Source organism: Phalacrocorax aristotelis, chromosome 7 (assembly GCF_949628215.1).
Source record: "Phalacrocorax aristotelis chromosome 7, bGulAri2.1, whole genome shotgun sequence".
NCBI lineage: Eukaryota > Metazoa > Chordata > Aves > Suliformes > Phalacrocoracidae > Phalacrocorax > Phalacrocorax aristotelis.
In genome coordinates this window covers 40720698-40741186 of record NC_134282.1, presented here as the reverse complement: position 1 = coordinate 40741186, position 20489 = coordinate 40720698, and the positions used below count along the sequence as shown (strand labels likewise).

The 20489-nt window shown below is 35.5% G+C and overlaps 1 protein-coding gene across 3 annotated transcripts in view; it reads left to right on the top strand.

The window, feature by feature from the left end:
• UNC13C (unc-13 homolog C) overlaps window positions 1–18383 on the top strand; it is a 244132-nt gene extending 225749 nt beyond the window's left edge. For all 3 annotated transcript variants that reach the window (XM_075100328.1, XM_075100329.1, XM_075100330.1), the window contains 4 exons: window positions 2404–2551; window positions 15069–15161; window positions 15854–16013; window positions 16992–18383. In XM_075100328.1, the coding sequence (XP_074956429.1) occupies window positions 2404–2551; window positions 15069–15161; window positions 15854–16013; window positions 16992–17277 (687 nt within the window). In that variant the 3' untranslated portion in view covers window positions 17278–18383. The remainder of the gene's footprint in view (window positions 1–2403; window positions 2552–15068; window positions 15162–15853; window positions 16014–16991) is intronic.
• The last annotated feature ends 2106 nt before the right edge of the window (window positions 18384–20489 follow it).

Sequence of the window (20489 nt, the reverse complement as noted above, 5' to 3'; positions counted from 1 at the left end):
CTCTGTTGTGAAAAATCATAGCATCATTAAGTTTGGAAAAGACCTCGAGGATCATCAAGTCCATCTGTCAGTCCAACACTACCATGTCTCCTAAACCATGCCCTGACATGCCATGTCTACATGTCTTTTAAATATTTCCAGAGATAGAGACTCTACCACCTCTCTGGGCAGCCTGTTCCAATGCCCAACCACTCTTTCAGTGAAGAAATTTTTCCTAATATCCAATCTAAACCCCCCGATGCAGCTTGAAGACATTTCCTCTCATTCTATCTCTAGTAACTTGGGAGAAGAGACCAACACACCCACCTCACTACACTCTTCTCTCAAGTAGTTGTAGAGAGCAATACGGTCTCTGCTCAGCCTCCTCTTCTCCAGGCTAAACAACCCCCGTTCCCTCAACCTCTCCTCTTAAGACCTGCTCTCCAGACCCTTCACCAGCTTCGTTGCCCTTCTCTGGACATGCTCCAGCAACTCAATGTCCTCCTTGTACTGAGGGGCCCAAAACTGAACACAGTAGTCACGGTGTGGCCTCAACCAGTGCCCAGTACGGGGACACGATCACTGCCCTGCTCCTGCTGGCCACACTATTCCTGATACAAGCCAGGATGCTGTTGGCCACCTTGGCACACTGCTGGCTCATATTCAGCCGGCTGTCAACGAGCTGGTCCTTCTCCACAGGGCAGCTTTCCAGCCACTCTTCCCCAAAAGTACGTTTATGTTTCATCTCCTGCAAAAATCTTGAGAATCACAAGGTGAACTGTGTAGACTAACATGCAGTGGGCATGTATGCGCTGTAGGCCTACTCTGTCACAGACATGCTTAGCTTAAAGTATTTAGTATGTATGCATGCATTTGAATGGAAATATAAATATTGACTATATTCCTTTGGCAACACTCCAAAAACACAGGGAGAATAGATTCTACTACAAGTTCCCAACACTCCCTGTATTGAGTGGACCAATACTGCATGTCATCAAGTAGTCACAGTGTTTTCCTGAAAAACAGTGCTTGCTTTTAGTAATTATCCATTAACTGGAACTTTAATATCAATCTTGAGACCTAGAACTGTAATGTAGTTTGCAAAATGCTTTGCAAATTGTTTGAACAAAACTGGTTTTTAAACTTGTGTAGCCAATGTATCTTTTCTTTGTAGCTTAAGTGTATTAGCTCTTCAACCACTGTCTTGTATAAAACATTAGGGGAAATTCTTCATTTTGGGAGGAAGAAGGGAAGAATCTGTCCTAATTTTTTGGAACTCAGCTTTAGGATTAGAAACATAATACTTGCAATATTTTACGTAGTCAGCATGGCATCAAAGTGGTAAACATATATTTTGTTCTAAATCTAGCCATGCCAGGAGGTCAGGAGTCATCTCTTGTTTCAAGTATTTGTGCTAATTTAGCTTATTTTTTCAATGGAAGAAGGAAGGGAGCACTCAAATTATCAGTGTAAGTGGGACAGCAAAAAGAGGGATGTTGGCTTATAAGCAGGCCTTGATGAACAGTTGGCAGTAATCTCTGCACTGATGCAACTGCTTCCAGAGTGAAGATTTGCACCCCTCTTAAGTTTGCAGGAAGCACTACTGGTGTGGTTTACTGCTGCATCATTCATAGGAGTGCATCAAGAGAACTGTGGGCACAGCTGTTCTGCCCCAAAGGAAATCCTCTTTTGAAGGATGAAATGTACGCCTGTCTTCAAGGGCAGCACCAACCAATGAGCTCCTTTTCTTTTTCATCCTCTTCCTGTCACACTCCAGGAAACCCTAACGCGGTCACTCAAGGACGAGACACACATTTTCTGCATATCCAAAACAAAACAGGTCAAAATTGGAATCAGAAAAGATAATAACCATGGAAACTTCCACAGAATTTCTAATAATTTCCCAAATCATAACCATAATTTCAGGCACAATTACAATGCAGTGCTAATCCAAAGCTTCATATTCTAGGATCTTCTCTTTTTTAAAAATTTTAAAACCATTCCCTCTTCCATCAGAAAACAAATATATTCTTTATTTATGCTGTAAACTGTGCCTCAATTTAATAAATTATCTTTAGATAAAGAATTAAAAATTATTCCACTCTCCACAACCTAAAAGAACGCTACAAATATGTATATATATCCAGTTTTGACATATAAATATTTGAGATCATGAAGACCAAAATAAAAATTTTGTATATTTTTTCCCTTGCACAAGGCTTAAGTTTTTACCTTTGGAAAGAAGTTCTGTAGTAGAGATGGCAACAGTTATCTCAACTACTATAATTGTAAATCTAGCTACACATACCAGGTGTTATTTTTAAGAGTTTGTGTAAGAATATTACTTAAAATTGTATGTCTGTAACTGAGGCACCTCTCAGATAATTTGCTTCTCTGAATGACCATATTTGTTTTTCATTTTAGCAATACTTCCATGCTGGAGGAAGTGGGCTGAAAAAGAATTTCCTGGAAAAGAGCCCAGACCTGCAGTCCCTGAGGCATGCTCTTAGCCTTTACACACAAACTACTGACGCCTTGATAAAGAAGTTCATAGACACTCAGACGTCTCAAAGTGAGTGACCTGTTAGAGAGATAGAAGTATGTCAAATTATATTTTGAATGTTTTACATCATTGGTTGCCAATCCCATTCTCCAAACACTATGGTGTTTTAGAGTTTATTGTCACAAATTTACCCATGTGATGTTATCTGGTATCAACTGCTGTTGTCAATCAATGGAGCTTATCTGAGGGCAATGCATTTATCAGCTTGTCACTTTACGTGAAGAATAGGTCCCATAGCTCTATATGAACACTGAATATCAGGATTATTTGTAGGATAATTCCACACACAAACAGGGTTGCAGAGGCCATACCAGAGTGCATATTATTGCAGAAACAGAGTAAATTCATAGAGTACATTGGCAGTTCTAGACACTTTCAGAGCTGGAGGATGTTAATTACTAATCACAAATAACTGCAAAAAGCATGACATGTCCCTTAAGATTTCCTTTTGGGATTAAGAACAATAAATTGTGAGCAATGTGTCCTTAACGTAGCACACTGATTCCACATTATAGAACCCACGCTTCTTCTAGCAGGTCATCTGTGAATTCAAAAGGAACAGAAGGTTTCTGTAGGCTAAAATAAAGTGTTATTTTCCCTGTCTAGAATTTTTTTTCCCTTGTGCATTTCAGAATTTAGATTCAAAACTGTCCTGCTAAAAAAGTCACATCATTTTTTATGCCCACTTATCAAAATTGAAAATTTTGATACTTTCCCAAAAGCAAGCCAAGGCAGAGAACATGCAAGAATATGATATTAGGTGTACTTTGAATCTGGATATCAGCAACACTGAAGCCACTCTTTCCTGTTCTAGAATTTTGGCATGGTGGACCAAAAAAAAGTGAAACACAGTCTTCTTCATTTAAAATAAATATACCATTCATGAATGGTGTATTTCAGAAGAGGACTTTCTGTGGTTTCAATACGAGGGCAAGAATTCGTGGTTATACTTTTAGGCAAAGATTCCTTCTATTTTCAAAAACAAGCTATTTCGTAACATTTTTCTTATTGATCTAGGATAGTGTTTTCATACTTCTACAGTACATACAGGAACTGCTTTTATATCAATAATGTGCATTATGTTCCAAGCCAAATGGCTTCTTCATTCGAGAAATTGTAAATTTTTGTGGTATAGTCATCTTTCCTAGATTTCTTTTGACTCTAACAGGCATTTGTGAAAATGGCCTGTCCATCACTTAATATCTTTGGGAAGGAATACAATTTGCTGATCTATAAATAATTACCCTGTTCCCACTCATGAGAATCAGAAGTTTTAATTGGACAACTAAGCTCGAAATCAATTGCTTTTACCTCTGCAGCACAGTATGTTGCTTACAGTATAAAAAGCATGAAACATTAGTTTTGCAGCTTGCCCCAAGATTAATTCCAAGGGATTATTTCCTAGGCAGCTTCCACATTAGACTGGGGATTTCTGTTAATAATTCATATATTACAAGTGAGTACATTGCTATAAAACTGTAACATATAAGGAATAGACTCTTTTTTCCTCCCTCTCAAAAAAGATTAACAATATGGATTTAGGCAGAAAATTATTAATTAACTAGTATATCTTGCTTTTCCTTATGCATACTTTCATTATAACTTCAGGGAAAAAAATGGTATCCAGGTTGTGGCCATGAGCAGAGGTATTTCTATAAGTCCTGAACCACAAGCTTAAATTTTCTGACTTTCATCATTATTTCAGCCTGAGGTCTGTGCACACATTAACATGCCTATATTTGCACACCAGTATTATCAGAAGTGTAGCCACTGGGAATGAGAGGAAAGGAAAAGTGACTTATAGCTTTTAATCATCCTTTAATGTCTCATTTAAACAAACTAAAAAAAATCATCTATTACAACTTCCAGCCTCACAACTGTAGCTGTATCATTAGCATTTAGTTAAAATGACCCTGTCTGCAAATCAGACACTTTCTCTGAAGTATAATTAGATTTATATCTGCCCTCATATTTGTTCAGGTAACCAATCCATAATCAATAGATAGTTGGGTATAATTAAACTCAAAACAACAGAAAAAAGACTTCAAATCTAAAATAAATAGTATATTGAATATTAACTATGACTGTAGATATAAGAGGATGCTCAGTTTTCCTGTAATGACTACTAGAATCAGAAAATAATCAGGCTTACTTTTAAGCAAAGGTGAAGATACTTTTTCATTTACCATGATTCAACTGCAGTGTTTTAAGAAACTGAAGGGCAAAAATCTGTTTGATTGGTGTGAGGAGGGGGAGTTACTTCCCACCCCCACCAAGAGCATAATAGCTATGTAAGAGTATATGTTATGGTCCTTGATACTTCCTGTACTCATGTAAATGCAGGGTCAAGTTCTGTAGGAATAATCAAATCATCCAAGAATATGCTTTTGCACCATTTCTAAACAAGGATGACTGCTTGACCCAGAGTTTTGATTCCCAGCCTTTGTGCCTTAACATTCCTGAAAAGCTTCCTGGAAACTAAGCAATTTGCATAGGCAATATTAATAGAAGCATTCCTAACTCTGAACCCCTGAGATTAAGTCATAATTTTAAAAGCTTTTCATATGGTGAGAATCTCATAGCATCAGTACACCATTACCAAGCAGATCCCCTGGGGTTCAGATCCTTGACTGTTTCCTTTGGACTTTTTGTCAGCTGTGAATTGCCACTTGTAGTTTGGGCACTGATAATAATACACATTAGCTCGTACTGTAAAAATTATTCTTTTCTCCTCTAAATTCAGCTACAGGATAACATTTTTGCATAAATTCAGTCTACAATATGGATTGTTTTCAAAATCTTTTGTGGCCAAACAATTGTCTATGCACACTACACTTGTGCCAACCATGAATCAGTTGTAAAATAGCAGCTCATGGCCAAGCCTTGCCTATAAAACCCTGCTCAGTTGCAGGGACTTGGAGGTTCAGTGCTGTATGGCTAAACACACCATGGCTGGCTAACAGCTGGATGGCAGCCTGCAAGCCAGCACAGAATATCATAAAGGAAAGCTCAGAGGTTTCTAAAAAAAAAACATGTATTTGTACATTGATATGTTTATAGAGGTTGTCAGCCTACATCAGCTCTAGACAAAATGTCAGATTTCAGTTCAGGCAGGACAAGCTAATTTTAACTAAACTTGAGGTAAATTCAACTACATTTTTGCAATCAAGACAAACTATAAAAGCCAAAGGACAAACTCTTAATGTACTTCTGTATTTCAGAAGAGAAGGAATAGCCTCAGAACACTGAAGTAAAATTACATCCGTATCTATTGACCTATTGTACAAACTTTCCTACTCTATGCTATATTTGACTTACTCTTACTCAAAGCTCAGACCAGTCCTGGTGATGCTTCTCAAAATTCTGTCCTAAAAGGAGGAGAGAATTTTCATTCTGATAGTCACCTTTTTATTGAACTGAATTATACCTTCACTTCTTAGACAACTTAAAGGGTATCAAAATTAAAAGGAAATTTATGGCTGTGATTTAGTTTAGCAACTGTCTTAAATCCTCAGTAGTTTCACGAACTGTAACCTGTGTTGTGAATGTTTACATTTGATCGGCATCAACTCTAATAACATTTGGACAAATATGGTTTCGGTTTTATCAAACTATATAAAAAGACAGCAGCTTCATTTGCTGAATTTGCTCTCATTTATTACTGTTTATTTCTCCAAAGTAAATGCCACCATTGCATCTAAAATGGTTACTTGTTGGAAATATTGAGAGAAATATTTTTTCTTATGAATTTACAGCAGCTTAGGTTTATAAACTTCATTAGAGAACGCCACTGGTATTGTAAGGTATACAACATAGAAATCCATAGTTGCAGGACTGCAGTATATTTTTTAGCTTGACATTAAAGAGTTCGTATTACTTCAGTAGAAAAATCAATACTCATCTAGTAACATGGAGCTCATACTACAATCCCTTCTTGTGCATTCAAATGGCTGCAGAAAAGGATTTCTTTCACATCAGCTGATTTATATTGGATTTCTTTATTCTTATGCTGGGCACCTGAAAGCTAAAAGGGGAAGCATCTGAAAACATGAAAAGATAATAAGCAGAATTGAAAGTATGTACCTAATAAGAATGAGTAACTATAACAGTAACTCCATACTAATCTTGTGAAGCTACCAACATAGGGAAGGAAATAATGTGATCAAAACTGAAGTGAAATTCTTTTCAACTGCCAAGCCAAAATTCAGTTCTGTGTTCCTTTGCAACCTGTTAACAGTACAAGGCAAAGCAGAACCTCACTATCTTCTATCTTCTTAAATGTATGGCAGCAGATTCAAATACTAAACTGACAGTTAACTTAGAAAACAGCAGACATACTACACTTTAGACAAGCAGAGAGATGACATCAGACTATAAAAAATAAAAATCACTTAGCAGCTCTTATAAGTGAAAAAGGAAAGATTTTTTTCTGCTCTTTTGCATGTCAAAACTGTTGATTATTAATGGCCGTATTTTGAAAGCTATACCTCTATTCTCTCATGAATTTTAAGTCCTACAGAGCATTTTCAGTTCTCTCATAACCTGTACTTCAGACAGAATTTAACCCAAGAAATAATCCCTGCTTCATCCACTGTAGTTTCAAATTGAGGTCACAATCATGTGTTACACAACCTTATTTCATGAAAGACCTGCATTATAAGCTGCAGATATCGGCATACAATTGCAAGGACTGTATAGTAACAAACAACAGAAAACATAAGAACAATTAAGAAACTTGCAGAATTATGACTAACAGAATACTCTAGCATATGCTAATATCAAAATAAATGCTTTCAGAATAGTGGCAGAAAAGAAATATTTTTAAAGTTCACATAGTAAAAAAAAAACAGGCTGCTGGTGAAGCATAAGGGTTTTACAGAACATTCACTTAAGAGGCTATCACAATAGAAAATTTCTTGGTTAGTCCTTAACTGACATAGTAAAGCACCTAAATTAGAAATAAGTTGTATATTACAGTTTCTCTTAAGTCTTCAAGAAAATGAACACAAGCTACTGGTATCCATCAGTTATAAAAAAATAACTTCTTAATGGTATCAGTGAAGCATTCTCTACATATTTAAACCTCTTAACTTGGGAGGCTATACTTGCCTGTATGTTGCCTGGTTAAAATGCTGGACAGTATATCTATACATACACACACGTAACTCACATGAATGGATGGATGATGTTAGTTGGATACTCAACTCCCAGATCAAAGCTGGTTCATCCCTGGTTTCTTACCATACAGCCATACAAGTGGCTACAGAGAACGGAGGGTCACAATGGGGTTGTGCAATTGCCAGTCCTCATCATATGAAGCATAGCTTACACTTCTTAAAGCAAAGCATGTGTTGCAGTTGGTATGGTTATCATTACTAAAAAGCAGGTTTTCCTGCATGCCTTCCTTTTCTCTAAGACACGTACATACAGAAGAGATCGTTTAGCTTACAACATCCAGCTCTTAACACTTCAGCTTTAACTTACTGTTTGTATTAAACAAAAATGTTAAAACATGCACTCAAGATTTTCCTCTAAATTACAGAGCCTCAGGATCCTGTGAAAAATAACTGGATTAGTCACACTGATCTTTTGTCTTCTAATGAATTAGAAGATGAACCCAAGACAAATATATGTATTTTATTGGCATCATTAATCAGAAGATGAAAAATGTTTGAAGTAAAATGTTGATTTTATAGCTTGTGTAATTCCTGGAGCTCTGTGAAAGCTCGAATATTGGCTCAACTTTTTCATTCTTGTGTCCTATATATATATGGTCCAAATACAGGTCCCATATTTCAATAAATGGTCAGATTTATGGTGAAGAAGCTAGGTAGCAAATGGGATAAGATAGGGTTACCACCAGGGCAATGCTGCCAGTTCAGCTGGTTTTGTTGCCTGGCACACAGTACTTAGTGAGCTTTTCTAAGTCTCAGGTACTAAAACCATGTCATGCATGATGATTTGCTTGCAGGTAGTTGTTTTACTTTTAAACTAGATTTCTAATTCTCAGGGAGGTAAAGAAGGTCTTGAACTCCTGAATCCTAAAAGCCAGAGTAAAATATGAAAAAAAAAAAAAAAGAGAGAAATGTAAATCTCCATAGATTTAGGAACTTTTAATACAGCTATAGATATTGTTTCAGAGCTTAGCTTATCTTTGACTACTTTGGGGCAAAAATATGGCAAACTTGGAACAATTTTATGAGTGCCTGGATGAGAAGAGGACAAAGTCAAGGAGCTACAACAGTCCAGGAAGAAAAGAGTCTTTAAAAAAGCATCTAACCCCAGAACTATAAAAATATAAGAACCCTGGATGTTAGAAGGAGGCAGTGTAGACATACTAATATAGACTTGATCAAATAAGTATAAAGTAAAGGGAAAGGTGGAAAAAAACTCAGTAGGAGAGAATCACTCCCATCTGGTATGGAAGTTGGGGAAATCAAAGAGCTCAAGTAGGGCAGAAAGGCACAATGTGAATAATCTGAAGTTGATTATAGATCCATGCTGACTGGAAGAATAGAAATACCAGATACCAACATCGTACTATGAATCTGAGAAATGAGAAAATTATGACATTCCAAGATGAACAAAAAAAAAATTTTGTCAAATCTCATCTCACCTTTTTATTATTATTATGTAAGCACTGATTGGTTCAGTACAAAACACATTAGTATTTAAAGTCAGACAGGTGTTTGGTAAATATCAGATTCCTTTTCTGTTTAATGAAGCACTCCCTTTGCATAAAGTAAAATACTTAATTCATGTTTACCTTCTCAACCTAGGGGTCATTTCAGCCCTTCAATAAATGTAAGAAAATATGAATATATGGAAAAGGGGAATATAATTTTGAGAAGAAAAACATATAGGAAATTCAAGTAAGGGAATTCTGACAATATATTTTATATATTCAATAAAGTCTGACATTTGGTGCTTTACTTTCAAAGCAAATAATAGATTATTACATTTTAATAGCTACAGATAGTATAAAAGCCTTTCAAATACAAATAGTGCCTCTGTTTTCAAACACCTGAGAACAGACACTGATCTCTTTTGGAGACAGCTTAATAGATTCCAGCATCCAGAAACTGAACCAGTTCTCTCCTCAGATATGTAACTTCTTGAATTAGCAGAGGGACATAGCACATTTCTGAGTTCTCTGGTACCTGAGCTGAAAACAAAAATTAATCTAGATCCACATCAGGTTTTGGACACTCAACTGCTAGTTTGGTGACGAAATCCAACCTGTATTTTTCTACTGGATTTTGCCTGAATTTTCAAAAAGCTCCTGTTTTGACTGTGCCTATTTGTCTTATGTCTCAACTCCCTCTCTTATGCAGACACTCTGACAATTTAACGGTACACTTCAGGCTCAACAGATCTATAAACTGGGCAGCAGATGGGGAAAAAAAATCCACCCTGTTCATTGCTGAGATTTAAAAAAAAAAAGCAGATACTTTTCAATAATAAAAACACAGTTTTCCAAACAAGTCCTATGAACTTTGCAAATGCAATGCAAGTTTGGGGAAAGGCTCACAGAAACAATGGAAGGCGTAAGAACATCTGCATATTGTCCTCATAAATATTTTGCAAAAAAGCGAGTCTTACTTTTACAATATGACTGTATAGTTAGAATGTCCCTGCAAGCACCACTAAACAAGAATGGACACTGCACAGACCACAAACACCTTAACAATTAATGCTTCTGGAGTCCAACAGTTAAAACAAAATAAAAATTAAAAGACAAGAAAAAAAGAATTAAAGCTGTTATTGAAAGCTGTAGCTGCTATTGGATGAAACTGAAGAACAAACTAAAACCATTCCATTATTATTCTTTTTTGCTACTAGATGACTTTGCAGCATAAAAGGAATTATTGTTTTGCAAGCATGCCCCTAATATCCCTCTCCCTCTCTGACACACAATTTGCTACTGTCTTTTCTTCTTCATGTTGTGAGAGACCCTCAAATAAAGCCTCCTCCAGATTTGAAGATTTTACATGAAACCACCAGCAGGAAGATATGATGAATACCAAAAGATCTTAAAGCAGTTTCAAAAGCTAGAATTGCTATCATAAGATAGAACATAATATAGTTGATATTCCACATCATGAAATGATATATTAACCTAGGATTATACAACCATTTTCAAACTCTGTATTACAGGCACAGAGCTGATGAAAGAAAAGGCTTGCATGGCTGAGTGCAGGGACAGAGTTTTCTCTTAGGGCTCTGTAGTATGTATTTCTGTCTGAGTATTTTTTCACTGCTCAGTTTTCAAGACTGCTCTGTTTCACTTTCTTATAGCCACCATATTTTGCCATACTGAATTGTAAATAGAAGCAATGGCAAGACTGATGATAGCATTTGTCTAAATACAATACCGGATAAAAATTTTGTTAACAGATATCCCAGGCAATACCTTTTCAGACAGAGCAATTTTATTTTCCATAAATACTTCTGTATGAGAATTTGCATCATTATGTAAACTTTCGAATGTTTATAATATATTTGGGCATAGCTACAATGCTGGTTTTAGTAATTATGTACACAAACTCTGCTATCTTAAATAATCACAGCAGCATAACAACTGTGGTAGCTGGAGAGCCAGAGCTGAGACCTAGGAACAGTCTGATGATTAACTCAGCTTCTCAGATGTGTTTTTCAACTCTTGTTGAGGTCCATGCTGCACACTAATGCTCCTAGTAACCCCCAAAACAAACTTCCCTTAATATTTTCCTTTTTTTTTTTTTTTTCAATAAATTATGAAAACCTCACAGTTTCCATGCCCCAACTTCCAGAGCACCTGGAAAGTACACTCCATCAGAGATACTGCTTTGGATTTTTCAAGGTCTTAAATCCCATTCTTAAATTTTATGCTAGCTCATTTTCTGCGAATCCCATTTATTTCTGCTGCGCTCTTTTTTCATGCAAAGTTAGTTTCCAAAGGCCTCCTGCTAGGAAAGCTTTTTTAAAAAACTTTTTGCTGCTGAAGGATTCAAGCAGGACAAAGGAAACCTTTCACAGAAATGTACTTTCATGCACAATCACAGACTGATTCCGTAGGAGTCTCTTACCTGTAGCAGGAATATTATTCTAAAGAATATAAGGAGTTTCTGTTTTATTTTTACAAAATACACATGACTCGTTTTTCCACTTATATTTTCTGCTGTTTTCGCTACTAGAGTCCACAAGTTCACACTTCTCCAAAGGTGACCTTCTGCTAAAGTATAGAAAAGAGAGAATTCGTTTCTGTGTGCATATGTAGCCAATATGACTAAGAAACATTTGACAGGGTCCTTAGTCCAAAATGGCTGTCTTCTGTCGAGATCATTAGGGCTATAACAACTATCAGATTGATGATATTCCAGGTGCTAAATAAGGAGGGAATCAAAGCCTGACTGTTCTGGACTTTTTGTCCACTGAGGAGCAAACATCTTTGGCCAGAGGAATTTTTTATCCCTTATAGGTTTTTTGCCAGAATAGAGTGACTGCAGTTTAAATGCAGGTGATCACTTTAAAACTCACCTATGAGAGGATGCAGTATTTTGATTCATATAAAAACCTAACAAATAAAATCTAAAGCAGAGTTTAGAGTGGAAGCAGTAATAAGCAACCATAAGGTTTTTTAACATAAAGGAGAATTATTTGTAAGTGTGTTAAGCTTCTAATGAGTTATATTACAATACTAAAGAAGAAGTGCAATCACCCTCTGCAGTGCAGGGCTAGATATTTGTTGTCAGTTAAACTTACTTGTTGAATGTGGTAAGATAAATAGACCTTTCTATAGTGCAATCAGGATCACTAATGCCTGGTGTGACTTTACAAGAACTGGTAGCAAGAAAGGAAACAAAATAGAAGAAATATACAAATCAGAGACTTTAAAATGAAGTGCCATAGTTTGTGAACATCAACAAAAGCTGCTATAAGCAAATACTGAATGTGCTAGAATGATATCTCTAGTTTGTTCGGGGGGGGGGGCACAAATGCAAGATGGATGGGGTGGTAACAGAAAGAACCAAAGCTTATATTCTAGAATCCACTCAAAATTGCCTCTGCTGGCTGAGATGTTCTGCTGCAGGAAGTTTTCTCTGTAACAGTGAAATGTAGGGTCATTTTTATGTCAGCTGTTTTCAATATAAAACTGTGTGATGTTTTACACAGATTTCTTTATAACTGTTTCAAATAATACTATACATACAGGGCTAATCCTACTAGATATATTTGTGGCAATACTTAGAGCACTGTTATGAATTATGGACTACTAGGAAAAGGAAAGAAAAAGATCAGTTAGGACACCTTTGCAAGGATATACTTTGCGTAGTTAGTAAAAGAGTTGGAGAAACAGAACAAGACTTATCTTGTAGATCCACAGATTTTGTCTCAATAAGATCTAATGTGTCATTATTGCATGTTAACACAGCACGCTCCATTATTACCATCACACACAGGTTGCTGCATAAGCTAGCTAACAAAAATGCTAACTGTTTTCTTTTCAAACATTCCTGATTTCTCCTAAAGGGGTTTTGGTTGGGGTTTGGGGTTGGGTTTTTTTTTTAAGCTAAAGGCTAAAACAAGCAATTGGCACTGGCTGATATTTTCAGTGATATTCAGGGTCAGCCTGACTCACCACCTTCCACTGCAGTCTGTGGTAAATTATTATTAATTTTGACTGGGAGAGAGTTTAAGAACCTCTCTTACTCCCTCTCAGTACATTCAGTTTATCCTATCCATTCAGCGTTCTTATGTTTTAGATATTGTAAATTCCTGGTTTTCTTCTCCTCTCCAGCTTGGCAATGAAAACTTTTTAATCAAAATCAAAATTAATGACTTAGAGTTACAGTATGTTCAACTCAAACTTCATAACCAAAGATGGCTGTATGTGGAATCAAAAGCATCATTCATAAAAAGGTCTACCACCACAAAAAGAACCTGTTAAGGTTGAATTCCATGCAGTATGTAACAATTTGAAAAGATGGAATTTCATTATATGAAAGAACAAGGTGGATTAATGCTCTAGAAGTTCCAGTCTCTACTCTCCTTGATTTACTTTACAACATCAGAAAGTCAATAACAATAACCTATGTATGCACATATTATATATCTGGTATTGGAGTACTAACCCAGATAAGCTGCCTTCTGAATTTTAGGTGTTTAAAAAAATTTGTTGTCTTCATTTAATTCATGTTAAGTAATTCGCATAAATATAAGGGAAGGTGTTTTCACTCAAGTCAGCACACTGGGTTAAATGTAACGCCATTAAAAACACCACATTTTGTATAATAAAAATTAGGTCTTTTTAAAAATCTTGTTTTTCTGGACAGAACCATTTTACATAGCACACTGCATTCCAATAAATTATTTTTTAAAATTCATAAATATTATTTCAAGCAGCAGAAATTCAGTGTCAATATTATGCTACTCACTGTTACACATTCTAAATATACTGTTTGCAAAAGAAAATCAGCTTTAACTTTATGACCTTGAGCAAATGAGAGTTTCCTTTCTCTTCCTAAATAAAAGCTAATTGTACTGTACAGTCAGATAATACATAGTTTCAGTCTTCTAAATAAAGCTGCTTTACTGATTTTATTTAGTTTTCTAGTCCATTTTATTTCTCTCTCTTTATACACCTTAAAAAAAAAAAAACGTATTATTTATTGTGAACAAGGTGTAGAATGATCCAGCAACTCAGAGATCTTGTATAGTGCAGCTTTATGTAATAATCCAAATCCAACAAGAAGTTTAATGGCTGCCATTGAAACTAAAATTCTCATCATTAAAAAGCTGCTGTCTAACAAATTGCCTATATACATGTCAGTAGTGGTCCAAACCTTCAGAGTTAAACATTCAGAGTCCGAACATTCAGAGTCATCCAATTAAAGGACAAGTGAACATATCCTATATTGTTTGTATTGCACTGTTATAGCCTGATATATTAAAGGACCTTTTAATACATGCTGTGCTGAGAGTCCTTTTAAGGAATCACTATGTGCAAATTGACCTAGAACCTGCGCTGGTACTCAAAAGTGAAAACTTTCAAAATTAAGTTCCTGGCTCCTCTGATGTCCTTACAACCTTCCCTTTTTTCTTTAAGTCCCTGTGTCTGTGCTAGTACAGAACTTCAGTAGTGTTTTTAGACATGACCCCCAGCAAAGTATTCATCAATAACAGAAATAACTTTCCAAATGCATACTTGCAATAAGATCCTTGGATTGCACATGCAAAGTTTGATGAAACCACCAACTTTTGCATTTCAAGATGCAAGCACACCTAATGACAACCAGGATGGAAGGTTTCAGATGAAAGGACTTTTTTATTTTACTGAGGCATCTTACACAGGCATTTGCAATTGCTAGGTACTTTTCTGGCAAAATCACTTATGAATCTGTAACCAATTCCCACTTAAATGTGAAATATATGTCAGAAACTTCTAAGTGTTTCTGACAGAAGATGTTGCTCAACTTCTTTCACTGCCTATTTCTCTTGTTGTACTGAGAAGCCAAGTGTGCTAACCTACTAATTGTTATTTCAGGTCAAATCACTAATAATTCAGTCGGTGAGATATCTATACAGGTGGATGTCTCTACACATCCTGGAACTGGTGAGCATAAAGTCACTGTAAAAGGTAAGTCTCAAATAGCTAATTTTAAAAAAGAAAACAACAAAGTCCAAAACCCACAAGCGCTACATCCTAAGTAAAACGTATGCTAAGTATCACAGTACTTGTAAAGCTATGAGTATGCTTCAGTTGATTAGGATCATACTTTTTCCTTGCTCAACATCAGCAGAAGTTAAGATTATGCAGGTAAGTACTGTCTATGCTTCTCTGAGTAGACATTTATAATTTATTATACAAAGTTATGGAGTTATAAATTCAAATGTGCCAAATTAGGTTTCTGAATTGCTTGTATATAATTTAATTTTCCAAAAGCTGTAGCGAAGCCGGGTGTTGAATGACCGCACTAAGACTTAAATCATTCCTTTTTAACAAAATGCCTTTGTTCTGCACAACCTAAATTCCAGGGGAAACCCAGTGTCATTTAGATTAATATAAGCTGACATTTTAGTTATGGTGAAGGTAACAGACAAAAGAGCTGTTAATGTAAAGCGTTTATAAAATATATATTTGCTACTGTTGTAACTGAAAGTAGTCAGATGTCTTACTTGGCAAAGGTCTTCCTAGGCTTGCTAGGTATGGGTATCCTATAGGGAAGCTCTCAGGTCACCTCTTTTGGCTATACAAAGTCATACTGGATAATTAATTGTAGCTCTTCCAATTGAATTTTATTTTACTTCATTTCTTTTGTTTCTTTATAGTTGTAGCAATTAATAATCTAAACTGGCAAACAACAGCTATGTTCCGGCCATTTGTGGAAGTCTGCGTGTTAGGTCCTAATCTAAGTGACAAGAAAAGAAAACATGGAACCAAGACAAAGAGCAACACCTGGTCACCAAAATACAACGAAACTTTCCAATTGTAAGTCTTTTTTTGTCTGCTATTTGCATATTTTGTGCACTTTTTGTTAGAATTCCTTATAGTTAAACCAGTAATAACATAAAAAAGCATCCTAACACTGCTATATACATCAAAGTCCACACGTGTGTGGTGCATAGATGCACCACTTCAAAATTATTTAGTAACTTGTACCTTTGTTTTATGTGAGGATGAATGACAACCACTAAGCTTTCAGTCTTACAAAAGCTGGTAAAAATGTCCAATTCATGTACACAAGAATAACCATTTATATACCTAGGAAACCATTTGCCTGAGTAGTTATCTGAACTGAAGCATTAATTATTACTGCTAGATATCTAGGCCTTTATGACTGCTGAGATATCTGAATTTGTAAAGGTTTGTGCATGTGTTAATGGTATTATTTACCTGTCTCATCTAATCCTTAAAGCAATAAGAAACTTTCACCTAACCCGGAGTTTTAAATGTAGTACTTCTCACAGCACCTCTCACTTCTTTACTCCTCCTTCCCTTTCATAACTAAGACCAATTCATTTTCCTCCCCTTACACCCCAACCCTGACTAGGACAGAGTTCATTTTCTCAGTGTTTGACCACAAAGCTCCTTTTGAGTCTTGCTGCCAGTGATTTACTTTTTGCAGTTGATTTAAAGATGTGGTTATGATAGTTGTGGAACTAGCTCAACATTTTAGGTGCTTTCTAGGGAAAGGTAACAATGTTTGTTTCAGATATTGAGGATATGAAAAATTCTCTGTTTCGGTTCAGGTCAGTGGGAACAGAGGCTACATCATCAGTAGCATCTGAAAGGTTCCCTGGGTAGGAGGTTTAAAAACTAAATGGTATTTTATTGCAACAAAATGGAACTACAAAAATTAAACTACCACTATCACTTTAATTTTTACAAGATTTCTATAGTACGTTCACTCCTTAGGGGAATTAAGCTGAACTCCTTGTTTCAAATTCATATTTTTAATCTCTGCAGCATTTTGAGTAATGAAGACAAGCCAGGAGCCTATGAGCTTCACCTTTCAGTGAAAGATTACTGCTTTGCTAGGGAAGATCGTGTTATAGGAATGACAGTTATTCAGCTGCAAAACATAACAGAGAAAGGTAGCTGTGCATCTTGGTACCCCTTGCTGAGAAACATCTCTGTAGATGAAACTGGGTTAACAATTCTTAGAATACTTTCTCAGAGGACCAATGACGAAGTTGCTAAAGAATTTGTAAGACTTAAATCAGAAACAAGATCTGCTGAAGAAATGGCCTAAAATACCCAAGTAATGCAAGATTGTCAGCACCAAGAACATAGATACAATGCTGTTGTCCAAATAGTGCATGCATGTGAAAATCTGTGGGAATGTTTAACTAACTCTGTTTTCAGTGTTTGCCAATACTTCTGTACTATATTTGCAAGGTATGTCAAGGAGCTGTATATCTTTTATACATATTTTGGTCTTTGGTAAAGTAATTGTTCCAATGAAGTGCCAAAACTAAGATTAAGAATAAATGTTTCATCATATCTTTTTAAATGTTGATTTCATCTCATCACAATACCCTTGTTTTTTAACACTTACTAATAATTAGCCTTTTTAATTAATTAATAGGCTGTCTCTGTTAAACTACCGTGTTGCTTATTCTAAATTAAGTTACCTCCCTTACTATTATTTTAAAAAAGATATACCTAGTTTTCTTCAAACTATCATTTTATGCAAGCCTCATTTTAGGTATCTTACCGATAACTTTTTCTATCATTACTACAGATGCAGTTACTTATAGAAAGTGTTTGTAATTTTATAATTACCAATATAATGATTTTTGCATAAAAACTGAAAAAGGGTGGAAATATTTTATGCTAATCTTTTTCCAACCTTTCATAAATATCACTGTGAAGAAATACTGTTAAAGCAAGTTCTCAAGAAGCTGTGCTTATCAGAGTTTGTTACTGATGTTTGATATCTTGAGATAACTGTTCTTCAAAACTGCCAAGGTGAGATCATATTTGTATTAAAAGAGTTAGTATCTGTAGAAGACGACTGCCATACAGTACAGTATATGTGCTTTTAAAAAAAATCATTTTTTTTTAAATGATAGAGTACTGTACAAGGGTTAGTAGTTTGGAATATGTAATGCTGGTTTGTGGTTTGTTTCTAGAAATTGTTTATGAAAAGAAAAGATGCTGTTAGCATTTTCACTCAGTTATTAACGTTGCTTTACATACTTAGCTGTAACATCAGCTAAGTGCTTTATTTCTTTATTTTCTTTAGAAAAGTTCAACAGTTTGTACTTATGCAACATTACTATGTATTGCACTAAAGCAAACTCCATGTCCTGTAATATATATTTAGTGAGAAGTTGTAAAATAAAGTATGAATAAACTGCTTTCTAGTTTTGTCATTTGATATTATTTATGTACCTATAGGTTTTATGTACATGTGAAGCCCTATCAGTGGGCATACAATACAGCTTTATAATGTATCGAACTAAGATTTCCAGTGTCTCGCATTTTGCTCTTTTATTAGTGTAAGATTTAATTTATGTCACTGCCCTAAAAAACTATAATAAATGAGGTAGGCATATATATCCACACAGTATAATGTTCTATAGTAATACACGTATTTGTCATTGTTTTTTCATTAAAAGGGTTTCTAATAAGACGGGTTTTCAGCTTTGCTTAGGATAAAAATAGGGAGGGAGGACGTACAACCAATATGTTGATGCCAGTCTTTTAAAATGTAGTACACGACTCCATGTAAGTGAACCGGACTCTTTCCAGAATATCCTTTTGTGAGTAATTTAGATAAGATTTTAAGGATGTCTTTCAACACCCTCAAGCCTCTTGCTTGAACACTAAAAAGCAGATTCGCCATAAGTATATTTAGACATTTAGAGAAAAGCTGCACAACCTTTAAAAAGTTAACAATTCTTCATTAAGATCAGGGAGGTGGAGGACCCAAGTTATCTTATTAGTGTATATCCTGCTGATAATTATGCAGTGCAGAATACATTATGGCAGAGGGAGATTTTGATGGGTACATTTTTGAACTGATCACTTCAGAAAGCCATTCCTCCATGTAAAATGGCATGCATTTTGGTGCATAACGTATTCACCACCCACTTAACTATTTATCCCCGAGATTCACCTAATAACAGGAATAAAAGCTGAACTTGTCAAGGAAGTCAGTTACTGCTTTACTGCTCTTAGTGGTCTCCCTCAGTTGCCCACACTAGAAGTAATCAGGCAACCTGGTAAAGCAACCCCTCATAATCTACAGCTTTAAATAGTACACTTAAATTTTTCACTGTTTTTACAGAGAAATATTCAATTTCTGCACCAAAGTTTCTCATGTGGAAGATGAGAAGAAGTACTTTAACTCTATATCACAGGGCTGTTTTAAACAATGTTATGAATCAAAATATGCTATGGTGTAGCACAAGCAGGTCCAACTCAAACATTTCATGTAGTAAACATTATTGATATGGAAATGGTTTCTCTGCTATTTTAAAAGCTGTTATATTCTATATACCTATATTCTATATTCTATTCTATATATACTAGTGATCGGACGAGAGGAAATGGCCTTAGGTTGCATCAGGGGAGGTTTAGATTGGATATTAGGAAAAATTTCTTCACTGAAGGAGTGGTTGGGCATTGGAACAGGCTGCCCAGAGAGGTGGTGGAGTCACCATCCCTGGAGGTGTTCAAAAGGTGTGTAGACATGGCACATCAGGGCATAGTTTAGGAGACATGGTAGTGTTGGGTTAATGGTTGGACTTGATGATCCTAGAGGTCTTTTCTAACTTCAATAATTCCATGATTCTCTTGTAAGGAGGTAAATATTCCACTAAAAAAAGATCACTGAATGTCAATTTACGAGAACATCATCTTAATTCAGCTGTGGACTAACCTCATTGAAATGACAGCTGTTTCTGCAGTTTCACTCCTCAGTAACAACTGATGTAACCAAAACTAGTTGGAATTCCATTATTGGTTTGTTAAGATAGCAAATATAAATACATACTTGTAGGGAAATAAAGGAGAAAAAAAAGACGGGAGAACAGCAACATTAATTTGAGAACAAGTTTTCCGTGTTCCAAGAACAGTTACTACATGGAAACCATTTGCTGTGCACCTGGAAAAGACACATACGTTTAGAGAAGCTTGGCATACGACAGCTTTTCAAATTAACCAGTATCCTTGGAACTAACAATTTTATATAACTTTGTTCACTAAAGGTTGAGAGCGAGATTTTTGTCCTTTTTATTTTGTTTTCTAGGGTGCAAATGTAATACCCAAATATAGGAAACTGAATTACATTTTCCTCAATGTGCTTCATAGCTAACACCTGACAAAAAAAGGCAGTAATAATGTGTGAATTAAATACATAAATATAAGATGAAGCTAATACTAGCAGGCATTCTGAAATCTAAAACAACTTATCTAAAATAATTGTATTTTGCCTAATGCCATTTACATGATGCC